A 17,139-nucleotide genomic window follows, 5' to 3' on the forward strand; every position below is an offset into this window, starting at 1 on the left:
GTTTCATCATAAGTATCATGCATAACAGAAGTGGCATCATCAATAACATGCGACATATCAGAATTTATAGCAGAAGCATGTTTAGGTGTCGCAAGCTTACTCAAAACAGAAGGTGAATCAAGTGCAGAGCTAGATGGCAGTTCCTTACCTCCCCTCGTAGTTGAGGGATAATTTTTTTTCTCGTCTTTCAAGTTCCTCATAATGACCAGCAGATATAAATCCCAAGTGACTCAAAGAATAGAGCTATGCTCCCCGGCAACGGCGCCAGAAAATAGTCTTGATAACCCACAAGTATAGGGGATCGCAACAGTTTTCGAGGGTAGAGTATTCAACCCAAATTTATTGATTCGACACAAGGGGAGCCAAAGAATATTCTCAAGTATTAGCAGTTGAGTTGTCAATTCAACCACACCTGGATAACTTAGTATCTGCAGCAAAGTATTTAGTAGCAAAGTAATATGGAAGTAACGGTAACGGTAGCAAAAGTAATATTTTTGGGTTTTGTAGTGATTGTAACAGTAGCAACAGAAAAGTAAATAAGCGAAGAACAATATGTGAAAAGCTCGTAGGCATTGGATCGGTGATGGAGAATTATGCCGGATGCGGCTCATCATGTAACAATCATAACATAGGGTGACACAGAACTAGCTCCAATTCATCAATGTAATGTAGGCATGTATTCCGAATATAGTCATACGTGCTTATGGAAAAGAACTTGCATGACATCTTTTGTCCTACCCTCCCGTGGCAGCGGGGTCCTAGCGGAAACTAAGGGATATTAAGGCCTCCTTTTAATAGAGTACCGGACCAAAGCATTAACACATAGTGAATACATGAACTCCTCAAACTATGGTCATCACCGGGAGTGGTCCCGATTATTGTCACTTCGGGGTTGCCAGATCATAACACATAGTAGGTGACTATAGACTTGCAAGATAGGATCAAGAACTCACATATATTCATGAAAACATAATAGGTTCAGATCTGAAATCATGGCACTCGGGCCCTAGTGACAAGCATTAAGCATAGCAAAGTCATAGCAACATCAATCTCAGAACATAGTGGATACTAGGGATCAAAACCCTAACAAATCTAACTCGATTACATGATAAATCTCATCCAACCCATCACCGTCCAGCAAGCCTACGATGGAATTACTCACGCATGGCGGTGAGCATCATGAAATTGGTGATGGAGGATGGTTGATGATGACGACGACGACGGATTCCCCTCTCCGGAGCCCCGAACGGACTCCAGATCAGCCCTCCCGAGAGAGTTTAGGGCTTGACGGCGGCTCCGTATCGTAAAACGCGATGAATCTTTCTCTTTGATTTTTTTCTCCCCGAACACGAATATATGGAGTTGGAGTTGAGGTCGGTGGAGCTCCAGGGGGCCCACGAGGCAGGGGGCGCGCCCAGGGGGGCAGGCGCGCCCCCACCCTCGTGGACAGGTGGTGGGCCCCCTGGCCTTGATTCTTTCGCCAGTATTTTTAATATTTTCAAAAAATAAGATCCGTGGAGTTTCAGGTCATTCCGAGAACTTTTGTTTCTGCACATAAATAACACCATGGCAATTCTGCTGAAAACAGCGTCAGTCCGGGTTAGTTCCATTCAAATCATGCAAGTTAGAGTCCAAAACAAGGGCAAAAGTGTTTGGAAAAGTAGATACGACGGAGACGTATCACCCGCCCTCGTGGATGGTGGGTGGCCCCCCTCTGGTACTTTCTTTGCTCAGTATTTTTTATTAATTCCAAAAATAACTTCCGTGGAGTTTCAGGACTTTTGGAGTTGTGCAGAATAGGTCTCTAATATTTGCTCCTTTTCCAGCCCAGAATTCCAGCTACCGGCATTCTCCCTCTTCGTGTAAACCTTGTAAAATAAGAGAGAATAGGCATAAGTAGTGTGGCATAATGTGTAATAACAGCCCATAATGCAATAAATATCGATATAAAAGCATGATGCAAAATGGACGTATCAGTAGCCAGCGGTCTGTCTTGTCTTCTGTGGCCTTAGGGCCATGGAGGCGCGGTGGAGCACAGTCCTTGCTGGTGGCAGGGCTCCGTTTTTAGGTAGTTCTATGATTTTTGGTAGGGCTTGTGTGCCGCTCAGGAGGATGAGGCGGCGATGGCTTCTTGAAGATGGAATAAGGTTCTTCCCACCTAGCCCCCGCCCCGGTGATGCTTCTAGTGTCACCGAAGGGCGTGTGGAGGTTTGTCTTTAATAGTCTCGCGGGATTCGATTGGCGTTTGTCTTTGGTGGATCCGTTAGATCGGATCTTTGTTCATCTATGTTCATGTGTCTACAGATTGGATCCTTCTGATGTACGCTTCTCTTCGTTGGCGGTGGTTGTTGTTCTGGTACGCTAGTCCTCTAGGGCCTTAGCACGACGAATTCCTGACTGTCTACTACAAAAAGATTTGCCCGGCTCCAGTGATGGAGGGGCGATGACGGCGGTGCGCCTTCCGGTCGCTCCAGTGCTTGTAATCGTCACTAGCGGCCTACAGATATGTATGTAAATTTTACTTCTGGTGTTTTTTGTACTACCTTGGAAGTTGATGAATAGATCGAAAAATTTGCTCGCAAAAAAGACTAAGATCCATGCATAGTTTCTTGTGTAGGGACCACACCATCAAAATTAGCACCATTTTTGGTCTTTTCGTTGGTAGTGGGCTGGTCCACAAAGCAGTTCTAGGTTTGGTCTATAGAAACTACAATATGTTGGGCTGACCGGGTTTTGCTGGTTTTTTCAATCCAACTTTTTAGAAAAGTTCTTAATTTAAAAAGAATTCAAGATTAAAATGTTCATGATTTTTAAAAAGGGCAAGATTTTTTTAAGTTACAAAAATCTTCCCAAAATTTAAAAATGTTTGTGGATTTAAATTTTCAAGAACTTTTGAACATGTACACGAATTTAAAAAATGTTTGAAATGTTCATGAATTTTAAAACAGTTCATGTTTTTTTGTGAATTAAAGAATGTTACAAAATTTCAAGAAATATTTTTTTACCAGAAAATAGCTGAATAGGCTCCTATTGTGTTATATATTAAAGAGAACAAATATTTACAAGGAAGCTATGATCATTTCTATACCCCTATATAGTGTGTGAATAACTTTGAAAGATGATCGTTGGATGAAGCCAATCCGACGCTGTAGAGATGGGAAATCCAAGCACTACTGGCCGTTGGATATCATCTACATTCCACCAGATTCTGCCACATGTACAATCTAGAAGACTCCATGGTTGAACTTAAGCATAATGCACAAACCTCAAAACACAAGCACTTCTCCTTTGTTCTAGAATCTTCCGTATCATAATTACCCAAACTTTTTTTTCTAGATGAATTGTGCTACCTCTTGAGCACTGCGTTGGTTTTCCCTTGAAGAGGAAAGGGTGATGCAACAAAGTAGCGTAAGTATTTCCCTCAGTTTTTGAGAACCAAGGTATCAATCCAGTAGGAGACCACACACAAGTCGCCTCGTACCTACACAAACAAATAAGAACCTTGCAACCAACGCGATAAAGGGGTTGTCAATCCCTTCATGGCCACTTGCAAAAGTGGGATCTGAAAGGGATAATAAGATAATATTTTTGGTATTTTTATGATATAGATTGAAAGTAAAGAGTGCAAAATAAACGGTGACAGAAATAGCTAGTTGACGGGAGATTAATATAATGGAAATTAGACCCGGGGGCCATAGATTTCACTAGTGGCTTCTCTCAAGATAGCATAAGTATTACGGTGGGTGAACAAATTACTATCGAGCAATTGATAGAAAAGTGCATAGTTATGAGAATATCTAGGCATGATCATGTATATAAACATCACGTCCGCGACAAGTAGACCGAAATGATTCTGCATCTACTGCTATTACTCCACACATCGACCGCTATCTAGCATGCATCCAGAGTATTAAGTTAATAAGAACAGAGTAACGCATTAGGAAAGATGACATGATGTAGAGGAATAAACTCAAGCAATATGATCTAAACCCCATCTTTTTATCCTCAATGGCAACAATACAATACGTGTCGTTTCCCTTTCTGTCACTGGGATCGAGCAACGCAAGATTGAACCCAAAGCTAAGCACTTCTCCCATTGCAAGAAAGATCAATCTAGTAGGCCAAACCAAACTGATAATTCGAAGAGACTTGCAAAGATAACAAATCATACATAAAAGAATTTAGAGGAGATTCAAATATTGTTCATAGATAGTCTTGATCATAAACCCACAATTCATCAGATCTCGACAAACACACCGCAAAAAGAGTTACATCGAATAGATCTCCAAGAAGATCGAGGAGAACTTTGTATTGAGATCCAAAGAGAGAGAAGAAGCCATCTAGCTAATAACTATGGACCCGAAGGTCTGAGGTAAACTACTCACACATCATCGAAGAGGCTATGGTGTTGATGTAGAAGCCTTCCGTGATCAATTCCCCCTCCGGCGGAGCGCCCGAAAAGGCCCCAAGATGGGATCTCATGGGTACAGAAGGTTGCGGCGGTGGAAATAGGGTTTCGTGGTGCTCTCGGATGTTTTCGGGGTATATGAGTATTTATAGGCGAAAGAAGTCGGTCAGGGGAGCCATGAGGGGCCCACGAGGGTGGGGGGCGCGCCTCCCTGCCTCGTGGCCTCTCGCTTCTTTCTTGACATCCACTCCAAGTCCCCTAGATTGCGTTTGTTCCAAAAATCACTCTCCCGAAGGTTTCATTCCGTTTGGATTCCGTTTGATATTCCTTTTTTGCGAAACACTGAAATAGGCAAAAGAACAGCAATTTGCACTGGGCCTTTGGTTAGTAGGTTAGTCCCAGAAATAATATAAAAGTGTATAATAAAGCCCATTAAACATCCAAAACAGATAATATAATAGCATGGAACAATAAAAAATTATAGATACGTTGGAGACGTATCAAGCATCCCCAAGCTTAATTCCTGCTCGTGCCCGAGTAGGTAAATGATAAAAACAGAATTTTTGATGTGGAATGCTACCTAGCATATTTTTCAATGTAATTTTCTTTATTGTGGCATGAATATTAATATCCGAAAGATTCAAGATAAAAGTTTAATATTGACATAAAAATAATAATGCTTCAAGCATACTAACAAAGCAATTATGTCTTCTCAAAATAACATGGCCAAAGAAAGTTCATCCCTACAAAATCATATAGTTTGGTCATGCTCCATTTTCGTCACACAAGAATGCTCTCATCATGCACAACCCCGATGACAAGCCAAGCAATTGTTTCATACTTTAGTAATCTCAAACTTTTTCAACCTTCACGCAATATATGAGCGTGAGCCATGGATATAGCACTATGGGTGGAATAGAGTATGATGATGGGGGTTATGTGGAGAAGACAAAAAAGGAGGAAGTCTCACATTGATGCGGCTAATCAACGGGCTAGGGAGATGCCCATCAATTGATGTCAATGCAAGGAGTAGGGATTGCCATGCAATGGATGCACTAGAGCTATAAATGTATGAAAGCTCAACAAAAGAAACTAAGTGGGTGTGCATCCAACTTTCTTGGTCACGAAGACCTAGGGCATTTGAGGAAGCCCATTGTTGGAATATACAAGCCAAGTTCTATAATGAAAAATTCCCACTAGTATATGAAAGTGACAAAACGAAAGACTCTCTATCATAAATATCATGGTGCTACTTCGAAGCACAAGTGTGGAAAAAGGATAGTAGCATTGTCCCTTTTTATTTCTTTTCTCTTTTTTGGGACTTTCCTTTTTTTATTTGGCCTTTCTTATATATATATATATGTTTTGGGACAATGCTCTATTAATGATGATCATCACACTTCTATTTATTTACAACTCAATGATTACAACTCGATACTAGAACAAAATATGACTCTATATGGATGCCTTCGGCGGTGTACCGGGATGGGCGATGAATCAAGAGTGACATGTATGATAAATTATGCATGGTGGCTTTGCCACAAATACGATGTCAACTACATGATCATGCAAGGCAATATGACAATGATGAAGCGTGTCATAGTAAATGAAATGGTGGAAAGTTGCATGACAATATATCTCGGAATGGCTATGGAAATGCCATAATAGGTAGGTATGGTGGCTGTTTTGAGGAAGATATAAGGAGGTTTATGTGTGATAGAGCGTATCATATCACGGGGTTTGGATGCACCGGCAAAGTTTGCACCAACTTTCAAGGTGAGAAAGGGCAATGCACGGTACCGAAGAGGCTAACAATGATGGAAAGGTGAGAGTGCGTCTAATCATGGACTCAACATTAGTCATAAAGAACTCACATACTTATTGCAAAAATCTACAAGTCATCAAAAACCAAGCACTGCGCGCATGCTCCTAGGGGGATAGATTGGTAGGAAAAGACCATCGCTCGTCCCCGACCGCCACTCATAAGGATGACAATCAAAGAACACCTCATGCTTCAAATTTGTTACACAGCGGTTACCATACGTGCATGCTACGGGACTTGCAAACTTCAACACAAGTATTTCTCAAATTCACAACTACTCAACTAGCACAACTTTAATATCACTATCTCCATATCTCAAAACAATCATCAAGTATCAAACTTCTCATAGTATTCAATGCACTTTTTATGAAAGTTTTTATTATACCAATCTTGGATGCCTATCATATTAGGACTAATTTTATAGCCAAAGCAAATTAACATGCTGTTCTAAAGGACTCTCAAAATAATATAAGTGAAGCATGAGAGATCAATAATTTCTATAAAATAAAACCACCACCGTGCTCTAAAAAGATATAAGTGAAGCACTAGAGCAAAATTATCTAGCTCAAAAGATATAAGTGAAGCACATAGAGTATTCTAATAAATTCCGGATCATGTGTGTCTCTCCAAAAAGGTGTGTACAACAAGGATGATTATGGTAAAATAAAAAGCAAAAACTCAAATCATACAAGACGCTCCAAGCAAAACACATATCATGTGGTGAATAAAAATATAGCATCAAGTAAAGTTACCGATGGACGAAGACGAAAGAGGGGATGCCTTCCGGGGCATCCCCAAGCTTAGGCTTTTGGTTGTCCTTGAATTTTACCTTGGGGTTCCTTGGTCATCCCCAAGCTTAGGATCTTGCCAATCCTTATTCCATAATCCATCAAATCTTTACCCAAAACTTGAAAACTTCACAACACAAAACTCAACAGAAAATCTCATGAGCTCCGTTAGCGAAAGAAAACAAACCACCACTTTAAGGTACTGTAATGAACTCATTATTTATTTATATTGGTGTTAAACCTACTGTATTCCAACTTCTCTATGGTTCATACCCCCCGATACTAGCCATAGATTCATCAAAATAAGCAAACAACACACGAAAAACAGAATCTGTCAAAAACAGAACAGTCTGTAGTAATCTGTATCAAACGCGAACTTTATTTAACTCAAAAATTCTACCAAAATAGGAGGACCTAGATAATTTGATTATTGATCTACTGCAATTGGAATCATTATTTTACCACTTTCTGGTGATTTTTAATAATTGTTTTCCTGAGCAGAAAGTTTCTGTCTTTTTCAGGAAGATCAAATAATTATCACCCAAGAAGATCCTATAGGTTTTACTTGGCACAAACACTAATTAAAACATAAAACCACATCTAAACAGAGGATAGATGAATTATTTATTACTAAAGAGGAAAAAAAATCAAGGAACAAAAATAAAATTGGGTTGCCTCCCAACAAGCGCTATCGTTTAACGCCCCTAGCTAGGCATTGATAATTTTAATGATGCTCACATCAAAGACAAGAATTAAAGCACAAAGAGAGCATCATAGAACACGTGATAAACACATCTAAGTCTAACATACTTCCTATGCATAGGCATTTTATAAGCAAACACATTATCATAGCAAGCAAAAATTAGCATCTGCAAGGAAGAAGAAAGAGACGATAGCAATCTCAACATGAAGAGAGGTAATTTAGTAACATGAAAATTTCTACAACCATATTTTCCTCTCTCATAATAATTACATGTAGGATCATAAGCAAATTCAACAACATAGCTATCACATAAAATATTCTCAACACGATCCACATGCATGACACTCTTCCAAAATAGTGGGATTAACATTAACTAAAGTCATGACCTCTCCAAACCCACTTTCATCAAAAATACCATAAGATTGAACATTCTCCAAATATGTGGGATCTAAAGTTGACACTCTTCCAAACCCACTTTCAATATTATTGCAAACACTATTATCAATCTCATATTCATAATGGGGCTTAAATAAATTTTCAAGATCATAAGAAGAATCACCCCAATCATGATCATTGCAACAAGTAGTAGACATAACAAAACTAGCATCCCCAAGCTTAGGGTTTTGCATATTATTAGCACAATTGACATCAAGATAATTTATAGTAAAATCATTGCAAACATGCTTTTCATTCAAGGAGCTATCGTGAATCTCTTCATAAATTTCTTCATCACAATTTTCAGATTCACGAATTTCAAGCAAAACCTCATAAAGATAATCTAGTGCACTCAAATCACTAGAAATTGGTTCATCGTAATTGGATCTCTTGAAAAGATTAGCAAGGGGATGTGGATCCATAAACTTTTGGCAAGCGAAGATGCAAGCAAAAAGAAGGGACATGGTAACACAAGATCGAACGGAATGAGGGGGAAGAAAAGGCAAAGGTGAAGTGGGGGAGAGGAAAACGAGAGGCAAATGGCAAATAATGTAATGCGAGGGATAAGAGTTTGTGATGGGTACTTGGTATGTCTTGACTTGTGTGTAGACTCCCCGGCAACGGCGCCAGAAATCCTTCTTGCTACCTCTTGAGCACTGTGTTGGTTTTCCCTTGAAGAGGAAAGGGTGATGCAGCAAAGTAGCGTAAGTATTTCCCTCAGTTTTTGAGAACCAAGGTATCAATCCAGTAGGAGACCACACACAAGTCGCCTCGTACCTACACAAACAAATAAGAACCTTACAACCAACGCGATAAAGGGGTTGTCAATCCCTTCACGGCCACTTGCAAAAGTGAGATCTGGAAGAGATAATAAGATAATATTTTTGGTATTTTTATGATATAGATTGAAAGTAAAGAGTGCAAAATAAACAGCGACAGAAATAGCTAGTTGACGGGAGATTAATATAATGGAAATTAGACCCGGGGGCCATAGGTTTCACTAGTGGCTTCTCCCAAGATAGCATAAGTATTACGGTGGGTGAACAAATTACTATCGAGCAATTGATAGAAAAGTGCATAGTTATGAGAATATCTAGGCATGATCATGTATATAGGCATCACGTCCGCGACAAGTAGACCGAAACGATTCTGCATCTACTGCTATTACTCTACACATCGACCGCTATCTAGCATGCATCTAGAGTATTAAGTTAATAAGAACAGAGTAACGCATTAGGCAAGATGATATGATGTAGATGGATAAACTCAAGAAATATGATATAAACCCCATCTTTTTATCCTCGATGGCAACAATACAATACGTGTCGTTTCCCTTTCTGTCACTGGGATCGAGCAACACAAGATTGAACCCAAAGCTAAGCACTTCTCCCATTGCAAGAAAGATCAATCTAGTAGGCCAAACCAAACTGATAATTCGAAGAGACTTGCAAAGATAACAAATCATACATAAAAGAATTCAGAGGAGATTCCAATATTGTTCATAGATAGTCTTGATCAGAAACCCACAATTCATCGGATCTCGACAAACACACCGCAAAAAGAGTTACATCGAATAGATCTCCAAGAAGATCGAGGAGAACTTTGTATTGAGATCCAAAGAGAGAGAAGAAGCCATCTAGCTAATAACTATGGACCCGAAGGTCTGAGGTAAACTACTCACACATCATCGAAGAGGCTATGGTATTGATGTAGAAGCCCTCCGTGATCGATCCCCCCTCCGGCAGAGCGCCGGAAAAGGCCCCAAGATGGGATCTCACGGGTACAGAAGGTTGCGGCGGTGTAAATAGGGTTTCGTGGTGCTCTCGGATGTTTTCAGGGTATATGAGTATATATAGGCGAAAGAAGTCGGTCAGGGGAGCCACGAGGGGCCCACGAGGGTGGGGGCACGCCTACCCCCCTGGGCGCGCCTCCCTGCCTTGTGGCCTCCTCGCTTCTTTCTTGACGTCCACTCCAAGTCCCCTGGATTGCGTTTGTTCCAAAAATCACTCTCCCGAAGGTTTCATTCCGTTTGGATTCCGTTTGATATTCCTTTTCTGCGAAACACTGAAATAGGCAAAAAACAACAATTTGCACTGGACCTTTGGTTAGTAGGTTAGTCCCAAAAATAATATAAAAGTGTATAATAAAGCCCATTAAACATCCAAAATAGATAATATAATAACATGGAACAATAAAAAATTATAGATACGTTGGAGACGTATCAAATTGCCATTATCTCTACCTTATAAAAAGCAGAGTTGGCGATGATGGTGTGCCTGCCATCCTGCAATATAGGTTGTCCGATCTATATCTGACAGATAGGAATGAAACTATGACAATTTACCCGCACTCCTCTCCACATTTATAGATAAGGCCTTCCCTCGTTCATCCTTTTCTCCCACAATATAAACTACTCATACAAATGCATCTTGATATTTCGTGCAACGCACAGGCATCTTGCTAGTTTGTTTTTACTTTATGCTTTACAACGCACAATTCCATGAATCTTAAAATAGATTAACTTTTTATATAAACTATTTGATTTTGAATTATATGAACTATAAGAATTAAACGAACGTCTACATCATGCATATATGACTCAAAGCTTACATGCTATAGTGTGGTATTTATTCATAATTTGATTGCCAAATCTCAAGCGTGCAATGCACGTGTACCTTACTAGTTGGCCTAGTGGGAGAGTAAATATTGTTGATGTAGGTTTAAAGTTGGTGCATGTACCGGTTGCGAGTGCCGGGCTCTTTACAAACTTTTCTTGCCTGATAACAGAGTTAAAGTTCGGTTCAAATTTTATCTCTACTACTTAAAAAAAGAGTAGTGTTCCTTTTCCTGCCACAGGACCACGCCTGCCCGTCCTTCGTCCACCCAGGTCGCTCCCCCTCCCGCACGAAATCATGGCTTAGTTAGTTTGTCATTGAGTCAGATTAGCTTGTCGTTTTTAGAAGAGCTGGGTTGCTGTCATGTTCAATTTTTGTTGTGGAACATATCTCTCACAATTGGTAGTCTTGACTCTTTGTTCATCACAATCCTTATTCGCCAATTGCCATATAACTCTTATCTACTGTTATGCTGCTGGAAATTTTAGCTAGAAAAAGGTCCGGTATTGTCAAAAATCTAGGCCCTTTTTTGCAACCTTTCTGAACTCTAGGGGGTTTGTTGTCAAAATCTAGGCCCTTTTTGTCACCTTTCTAAACTCTAGGGGGTTTGCCATTAAAATCTAGTGTCCGAGGCAATGGTAACAATGCGGATATGCATTGGGGTCTGCTAAATACAAGATTTAAGGGAAGCTACACTAGTGCCATTGACAGTGATTCTCCATGGCTGAATAGTATTGTTTCAAAATATGTTCTTTCCTGCAGTTTGGATGCTGTGTTTGACAGTGTTGCTTGCATATTGCTTTTTGAGGTTTATTTTCTCTAATAATCAATTTGAATATTTGTAGAGTTTTTAGAGTATGTGGAACCGGCCCAGTCAGCATCTGAGAATGCACTGATCAAGGAAGACGTGGACTTGCGAATATGCAGCCCAGTATGTGAAGAATGCCACACACAGCGAAGAATTCCTTTAACCGCTACCCAATGATCATCCATGGGCTCATGCAAGAACTGACAAACTTTGTTTACATCATAACAATATCAGAACGAGTCAAGTAAGATACTGCAATGCTCCAACCATACTGAAGTACCTGTGGTGTCCTCGATAGATGAGTTAGTACAAGATCCTCCCTTGATCGCCACACTTCAATGCCCAAGAGGAAGTGAAGATCCTCCCTAAATTCTCGGTCCATAAGTTACAATGTATATTGGTTGAGTTTAGGTCCACACTTGGGGGAAAACTACCTAGAAGACATTGCTAAGACAATTCTTGTGGATTTAAACTTTGTATGGCTTAGTCAAATCCCTATTTCATTGTAAAAAGGGAATAAAATACATGAGTGTGTTCAATTGCAATGGTATTACTCAAAAAGAGAACGAGACTAATTAAAACTTCTCGTTAACTTACTAATGAGCTTAAATTATTGAACATGGTGAAAAAGATAAATTATCCACACCACATATTTTCATTTAGTGTAGATACAAATGAAGAATTGACAAGAAGATAGTGCCATTGTGTCGGAGGACCTCCATATTTGGGATGCAACTAAACCAAACAAGTGTGTGAGGCAATGGTCATATCCATCGGGTCTGCTAGATAAAAGATTTAAGGGAAGCTGCACTTAGTGCCATTGTTTGATGGGTGAGTTTGGTAATATGGAGCGTCCGCGACTCGTTTCAGCGGCGACAGTGGTCGTTTAGTGGTCTAGAGATCTCAATGTAATTATATTATGTTTGGGGTGCTTTGTACTTCTCATGAAGTTTTATAATAGATTCGAGTTCTATAAATAAGTATGCATGACACAACTTGAAAGGGTTAAGCTACAAGGAATTTTGTATAGTCTTGCCATCGGTAGGTTTTTGGCTCACTATATAATTTTCCATTAATTTTTGGTACCATATTAAAAAGTTAAGAGTCGAGATCACACATTTCAGTACAATTTATAAGTAGATTTTGGGGTCCAATCATTAATAATCATTTTTGGTTGATCGTATCGCTTGAAGGTTGAGATCACAGATGAGATTCCATAAGAACAACCTCCACTTGATCATTAATTATTCACTGCACTCTTTTTGATCACTATGTATTTTCCAATTTTTTCTTGATTCACTGCGTGGAATGGGTGAGATCGCATATTTAAGCAGGATTCAATAGAAACGCCCTTGTTTAGGCATTTCTCTAGAATTTATTTTAGTCTATTGGAAACTACATAATATTTGTCATCATATCATCTTAAGGTTGAGACCATGGTGGATTTGCTCGGATCTTGCTGTATTTCGTCTGCGTTCATGTGTCTTTAGGTTGAATCCTTCCGATCTGCGCTACTCTTTAACGGCGACAGTTGCTGTTCTGGTGCGCTGGTCCTACAGGGCCTTAGCACGCCGACTTACCGACTGTCTACTACAAAAAGATTTGCTCGGCTCCAACGATGGAGGGGCGATGACGGCGGCGCGCCTTTAGCTCGCTTCAGTGCTTGTAGTCGCGGGTAGGTAGTCTACGGATGTGGATGTAATCTTTATTATTTCTAGTGTTCGTTGTACTACCATGATTGAAAATGAGTATATTGAAAGTTTTTTCGCCAAAAAAGGTTGAGACCACACATTTAATTGAAATTTGCCATACCTAATCGAACTCGAGGCTCCTGGTGCATCGTGCTGTTGGAAGTCGGTTGTGGGCTTGGTAGCGAGGGTCTGTTTCGTTGGTCAATCTGTATATCAGCCTACACCAGCGCCACATAGCAACAAAAACACACGCGGCTGCCAACCTGCGCACCCGCCAAAAATTGATAACATATAAATAACATCTAACCAAACCGCAACGATGCACCAGACAACGAGCCGCAACAGTCTCTGCACGTTGAACTCCGAACAAACCAGAACGAGCCCCATAAGCGAAACAAGCGGCTGAAGAGGAAAAAAAGAACCCCCAGAAGTGGAACGACACATTAAAGCGCGCATTGCCTTCTAGTCATCTATTATCATGATATAATTTTACTACACCATATCATTTTGAACTATTTCATTGAGGTCACCATATCCAAAAGGTTAAGACCGCACATTTAATTGAGAAAATGAGAGACTCCACATAAACATTGGCGACTAGTCCTCCGAGAAAAAAGCGGAAACGGTTCCGCTCGCTCCCAACCCTCCGAGAAAGGCGGATCGGGGCGATCCCATCTGCCTCCAACCTCACTGGGCTCCAAGCCGGTGCCGCCGGTCCCTGCCTTCTCCGTCCGCCCGTCCGGCAGCGGGAGGGGGTGGGGACCTTGGTGCTTTGGCTCATGTCTGTAGTTAGGATTGGCCTATTTCTTCCTTGAGGCACTATTTCTATGGAGGAGGTGGCGCCGCGTCGGAATAGTTTGTCTCTGCTCTCTCTCCATCTCGGCGTCACTGCAACTGGTGGCGTCGGGGGGCAAGTGGCCCGGTCGTCTCGCCGATCTCTGGATCTGACAAGGTTCATGTCTGGTGGTCGGCCGTCGGTGCTCTCGCGGGTGGCGGTCGTGTCGGCTGCTATAGTTGTGCTTACTGTCTTGCAGTTGGGTGCGTGGATGACCACAGGTGGCGACGTTCCTCTTCTTCGACTACATCGGATGAAGTCGATGGCGTCTAGATCTGATGACCACGGGGAAGATCCTTGGCCTACGTGCCATGAAGACTTGGTCTCGTCGCTTGCGGCGACCTGTTTCATCGGCTTAAACAACATCTTTGTATGTGGTGGTGCTCTCCCAGATCTTGGTATGTCGGTTGTTCTCATCTTTTTCAGGCGTTGCCATGGTGGCGGCGGAGGACGTTTGTGCACTACGTTTCGGCGAGGCCAGAGTTTTTGCAAGGGTGGAATAGTAGTTTTACTTCTTGTGAAATTCTTTGTGCAAAGTTACTTGACAATCATTTGCGTCTCGTATGGTGACCATATGTGTAATCTCTATGAACAGATTGTCTAATGAAATACTCCCTCCATTCCTAAATGTAAGTCTTTTTAGAGATTCCAATAAGAGACTACATACGGAGCAGAATGAGTGAATCTATGCTCTAAATTACGTCTATATACATCCATATCTAGTATATAGTAAAATCTCTAGAAAGACTTACATTTAGGAACGGAGCGAGTATACGGTTGCTTAAAAAAACATCAACGACTAGTCATCTCCGTAGAAATAAAGACAGGACCGTGATCAAGCGTGACGGTTGCCCGACCCGCGGCGATTGTTAGCCGACCGATCGGCTTTGTCTAGTGCGCGCACGCTCAGAAGATCTGTGACATGTCGCGCTACCGTATAGTACGTGTTGTATATTTTCTGATAAAGAAAATAAAATCCATTTATTCTAGTAGAAAACTTCAGGGCGAAGTAATATCATTCCCGGCAATAAATACCAGTTATAGAGTAAAACCCTGGAACTTAGTGAGGAAGGAATTTGAGTTATAAAACCCCAAATCCGTTCCTAGTTCCGGTAGACCTCGCCACTGCCTCTCCAGTCTCCATTCACTTGTTACCCACCCCTACCCCGCACCGTTCCCTGGAGATGGAGGACCTCGCCGGAGCCATCAGGGACCTGGCCGCCCTCTCCACGCGGCTCCTCCTTCAACTCAGTGGCGACGGCGAGAAACGCAACCTGGCCATCTCCCCGCTGTCTATCCACTCCGTGGTCGTTCTTCTCGCCGCCGGTGCCACGGGCGACACCCTCGACCAGATCGTCTCCTTCCTGGGCCTCTCCGGCGGTGCAGCGCATGCGGCCCTCGCCTCCGAGGTGGCCACCCTTGTATTCGGCAGGGACGCCGGCGTGGAGCCCCATATCCGGTGCGCCGTAGGTGTTTGGGTGGAGTCCTCGCTCCGGCTGAGGCCCGCCTACGCGGACAAGGTCGCCTCCGAGTTCAAGGCCGCGGTGCGAGCCATGCCATTCAGAGAGAATGTGCGTATAGTAATTCTCTACTTAATTGATTATCCGTCTGGCAACAACATTTCTGCTGCAATTCAGATCTTGCCTAGCTAGTTCCGATCCTACTCCAGTACTATGTCGATCGATCATACTGCTATATATTGTCTGTATTTTTAATTTGCTGTGTCCAATTAATTAATCAAGGTGGAAGAGGCGAGGGTTGAGATCAACCGCTGGTTCGAGGACAAGACAGAGGGCTTCATCAAGGACCTCATGCCAGAAGGCCACCTGGACGCCACTTTGACGGCCCTTGTCATCGGCAATTTGCTCTACATGAGGGGCACATGGCTAGACCCATTCGACCCTGAGTACACCCTAGACGGCGACTTCTTCTTGGCCGACGCCGACGGGAGCCGTGTGCGCGTGCCGTTCATGAAGAGCACGAACGACCAGTGCATCAGCTGCCACCCCGGCTTCAAAGTCCTGCAGCTACACTACGAGAGCAAAGTCGGCGCCGGCGGCAACCACCGGTTCAGCATGCACATCTACCTCCCCGACGAGCGCGACGGCCTGCAGGCCCTGCTGCGCGAGATCAGCTCCTCCGGCACCGCCGAGTTCGTGGCCCGCTGCGTTCCGGCGGCACGAGGCGTCGAGGTGGGGAACCTGAGGATCCCAAAGTTCAAGGTGTCATCAAAGATGGACGCGCGGGATGTGCTGCAAGGCCTTGGCCTGGAGCTGCCGTTCCGCTTCACACACGACTGGTCGGAGATGATCGAGTTGGCGGAGCCGGAGCCGCCTCTGAGGGTGCAGAATGTGCTCCACGAGTGCGTGGTGGAGGTGGACGAGGATGGAACCATGGCCGCTGCGGCCACTGAAGCTGATTGTGATGTTGGGTTTTCTCTGTACGGAGAGGAACCGGCGCGCGTGGACTTCGTGGCGGATCACCCCTTCCTGTTCCTCCTCAGGGACGCGGATTTTTACAGCTCAGGTTTCTGGACACCCCTTATCCTTACCCTCCAACATTGCTTTAAGATCCGTGCTAGACAACTAACTTTGTACATCAGATTTTCTCTTTTTTGTTTCTTTAAAATAAAACAACATATGAACTTCAAACTTTGCAAGACACCAAAACGTTCTAACTAGAATGTAAGAAAAAACTTTCAGATTTTTCGTTAAACATAAATATACGAAATTAGATTTTTTGTATTAAAAAATGTACTTTTTAGTATTTATATTGCACGAAAAATTCTAAAAGTTTTTTCCCACATTCTAGTAAGAATGTTTTGTTGAGCTGCCAAGTTTGAAGTTCATATGTTGTTCTATATGGAAGAAACAAAAAAGACAAATGTACTCGCACGAATCGCGATACAAAAATGAGTGGCTAGATAAGGGGGTGTAGGAAAGCCTATCCTTTCTCAAATGTTAACCTCCTCATCAGGGAGGACAAGAGCGGCATCGTGCTTTTTGCAGGACAAGTGCTCAATCCCTCTAGCTAC

General features: G+C 42.3%; 1 protein-coding gene across 1 annotated transcript; it reads left to right on the forward strand.

The window, feature by feature from the left end:
* Window positions 1-15,252: 15,252 nt before the first annotated feature.
* On the forward strand, window positions 15,253-16,897 carry LOC109754670 (serpin-Z1-like). Its single transcript, XM_073509649.1, has 2 exons — window positions 15,253-15,676; window positions 15,848-16,897. Exons 1-2 carry the CDS (start codon window positions 15,290-15,292, stop codon window positions 16,784-16,786), a joined length of 1,326 nt encoding a protein of 441 aa, XP_073365750.1. The 5' UTR covers window positions 15,253-15,289; the 3' UTR covers window positions 16,787-16,897.
* The last annotated feature ends 242 nt before the right edge of the window (window positions 16,898-17,139 follow it).

This window comes from Aegilops tauschii, chromosome 2 (genome assembly GCF_002575655.3).
Source record: "Aegilops tauschii subsp. strangulata cultivar AL8/78 chromosome 2, Aet v6.0, whole genome shotgun sequence".
In the NCBI taxonomy this organism is placed as follows: domain Eukaryota; kingdom Viridiplantae; phylum Streptophyta; class Magnoliopsida; order Poales; family Poaceae; genus Aegilops; species Aegilops tauschii.

What these genes read in the sequence shown, in the direction of transcription:
- LOC109754670 (XM_073509649.1), top strand. Translation starts at nt 15,290, where the DNA reads ATGGAGGACCTCGCCGGAGCCATCAGGGACCTGGCCGCCCTCTCCACG. An exon ending in CCATGCCATTCAGAGAGAAT is followed by an intron (nt 15,677 to 15,847) that starts GTGCGTATAGTA and finishes TAATTAATCAAG; the next exon opens with GTGGAAGAGGCGAGGGTTGA.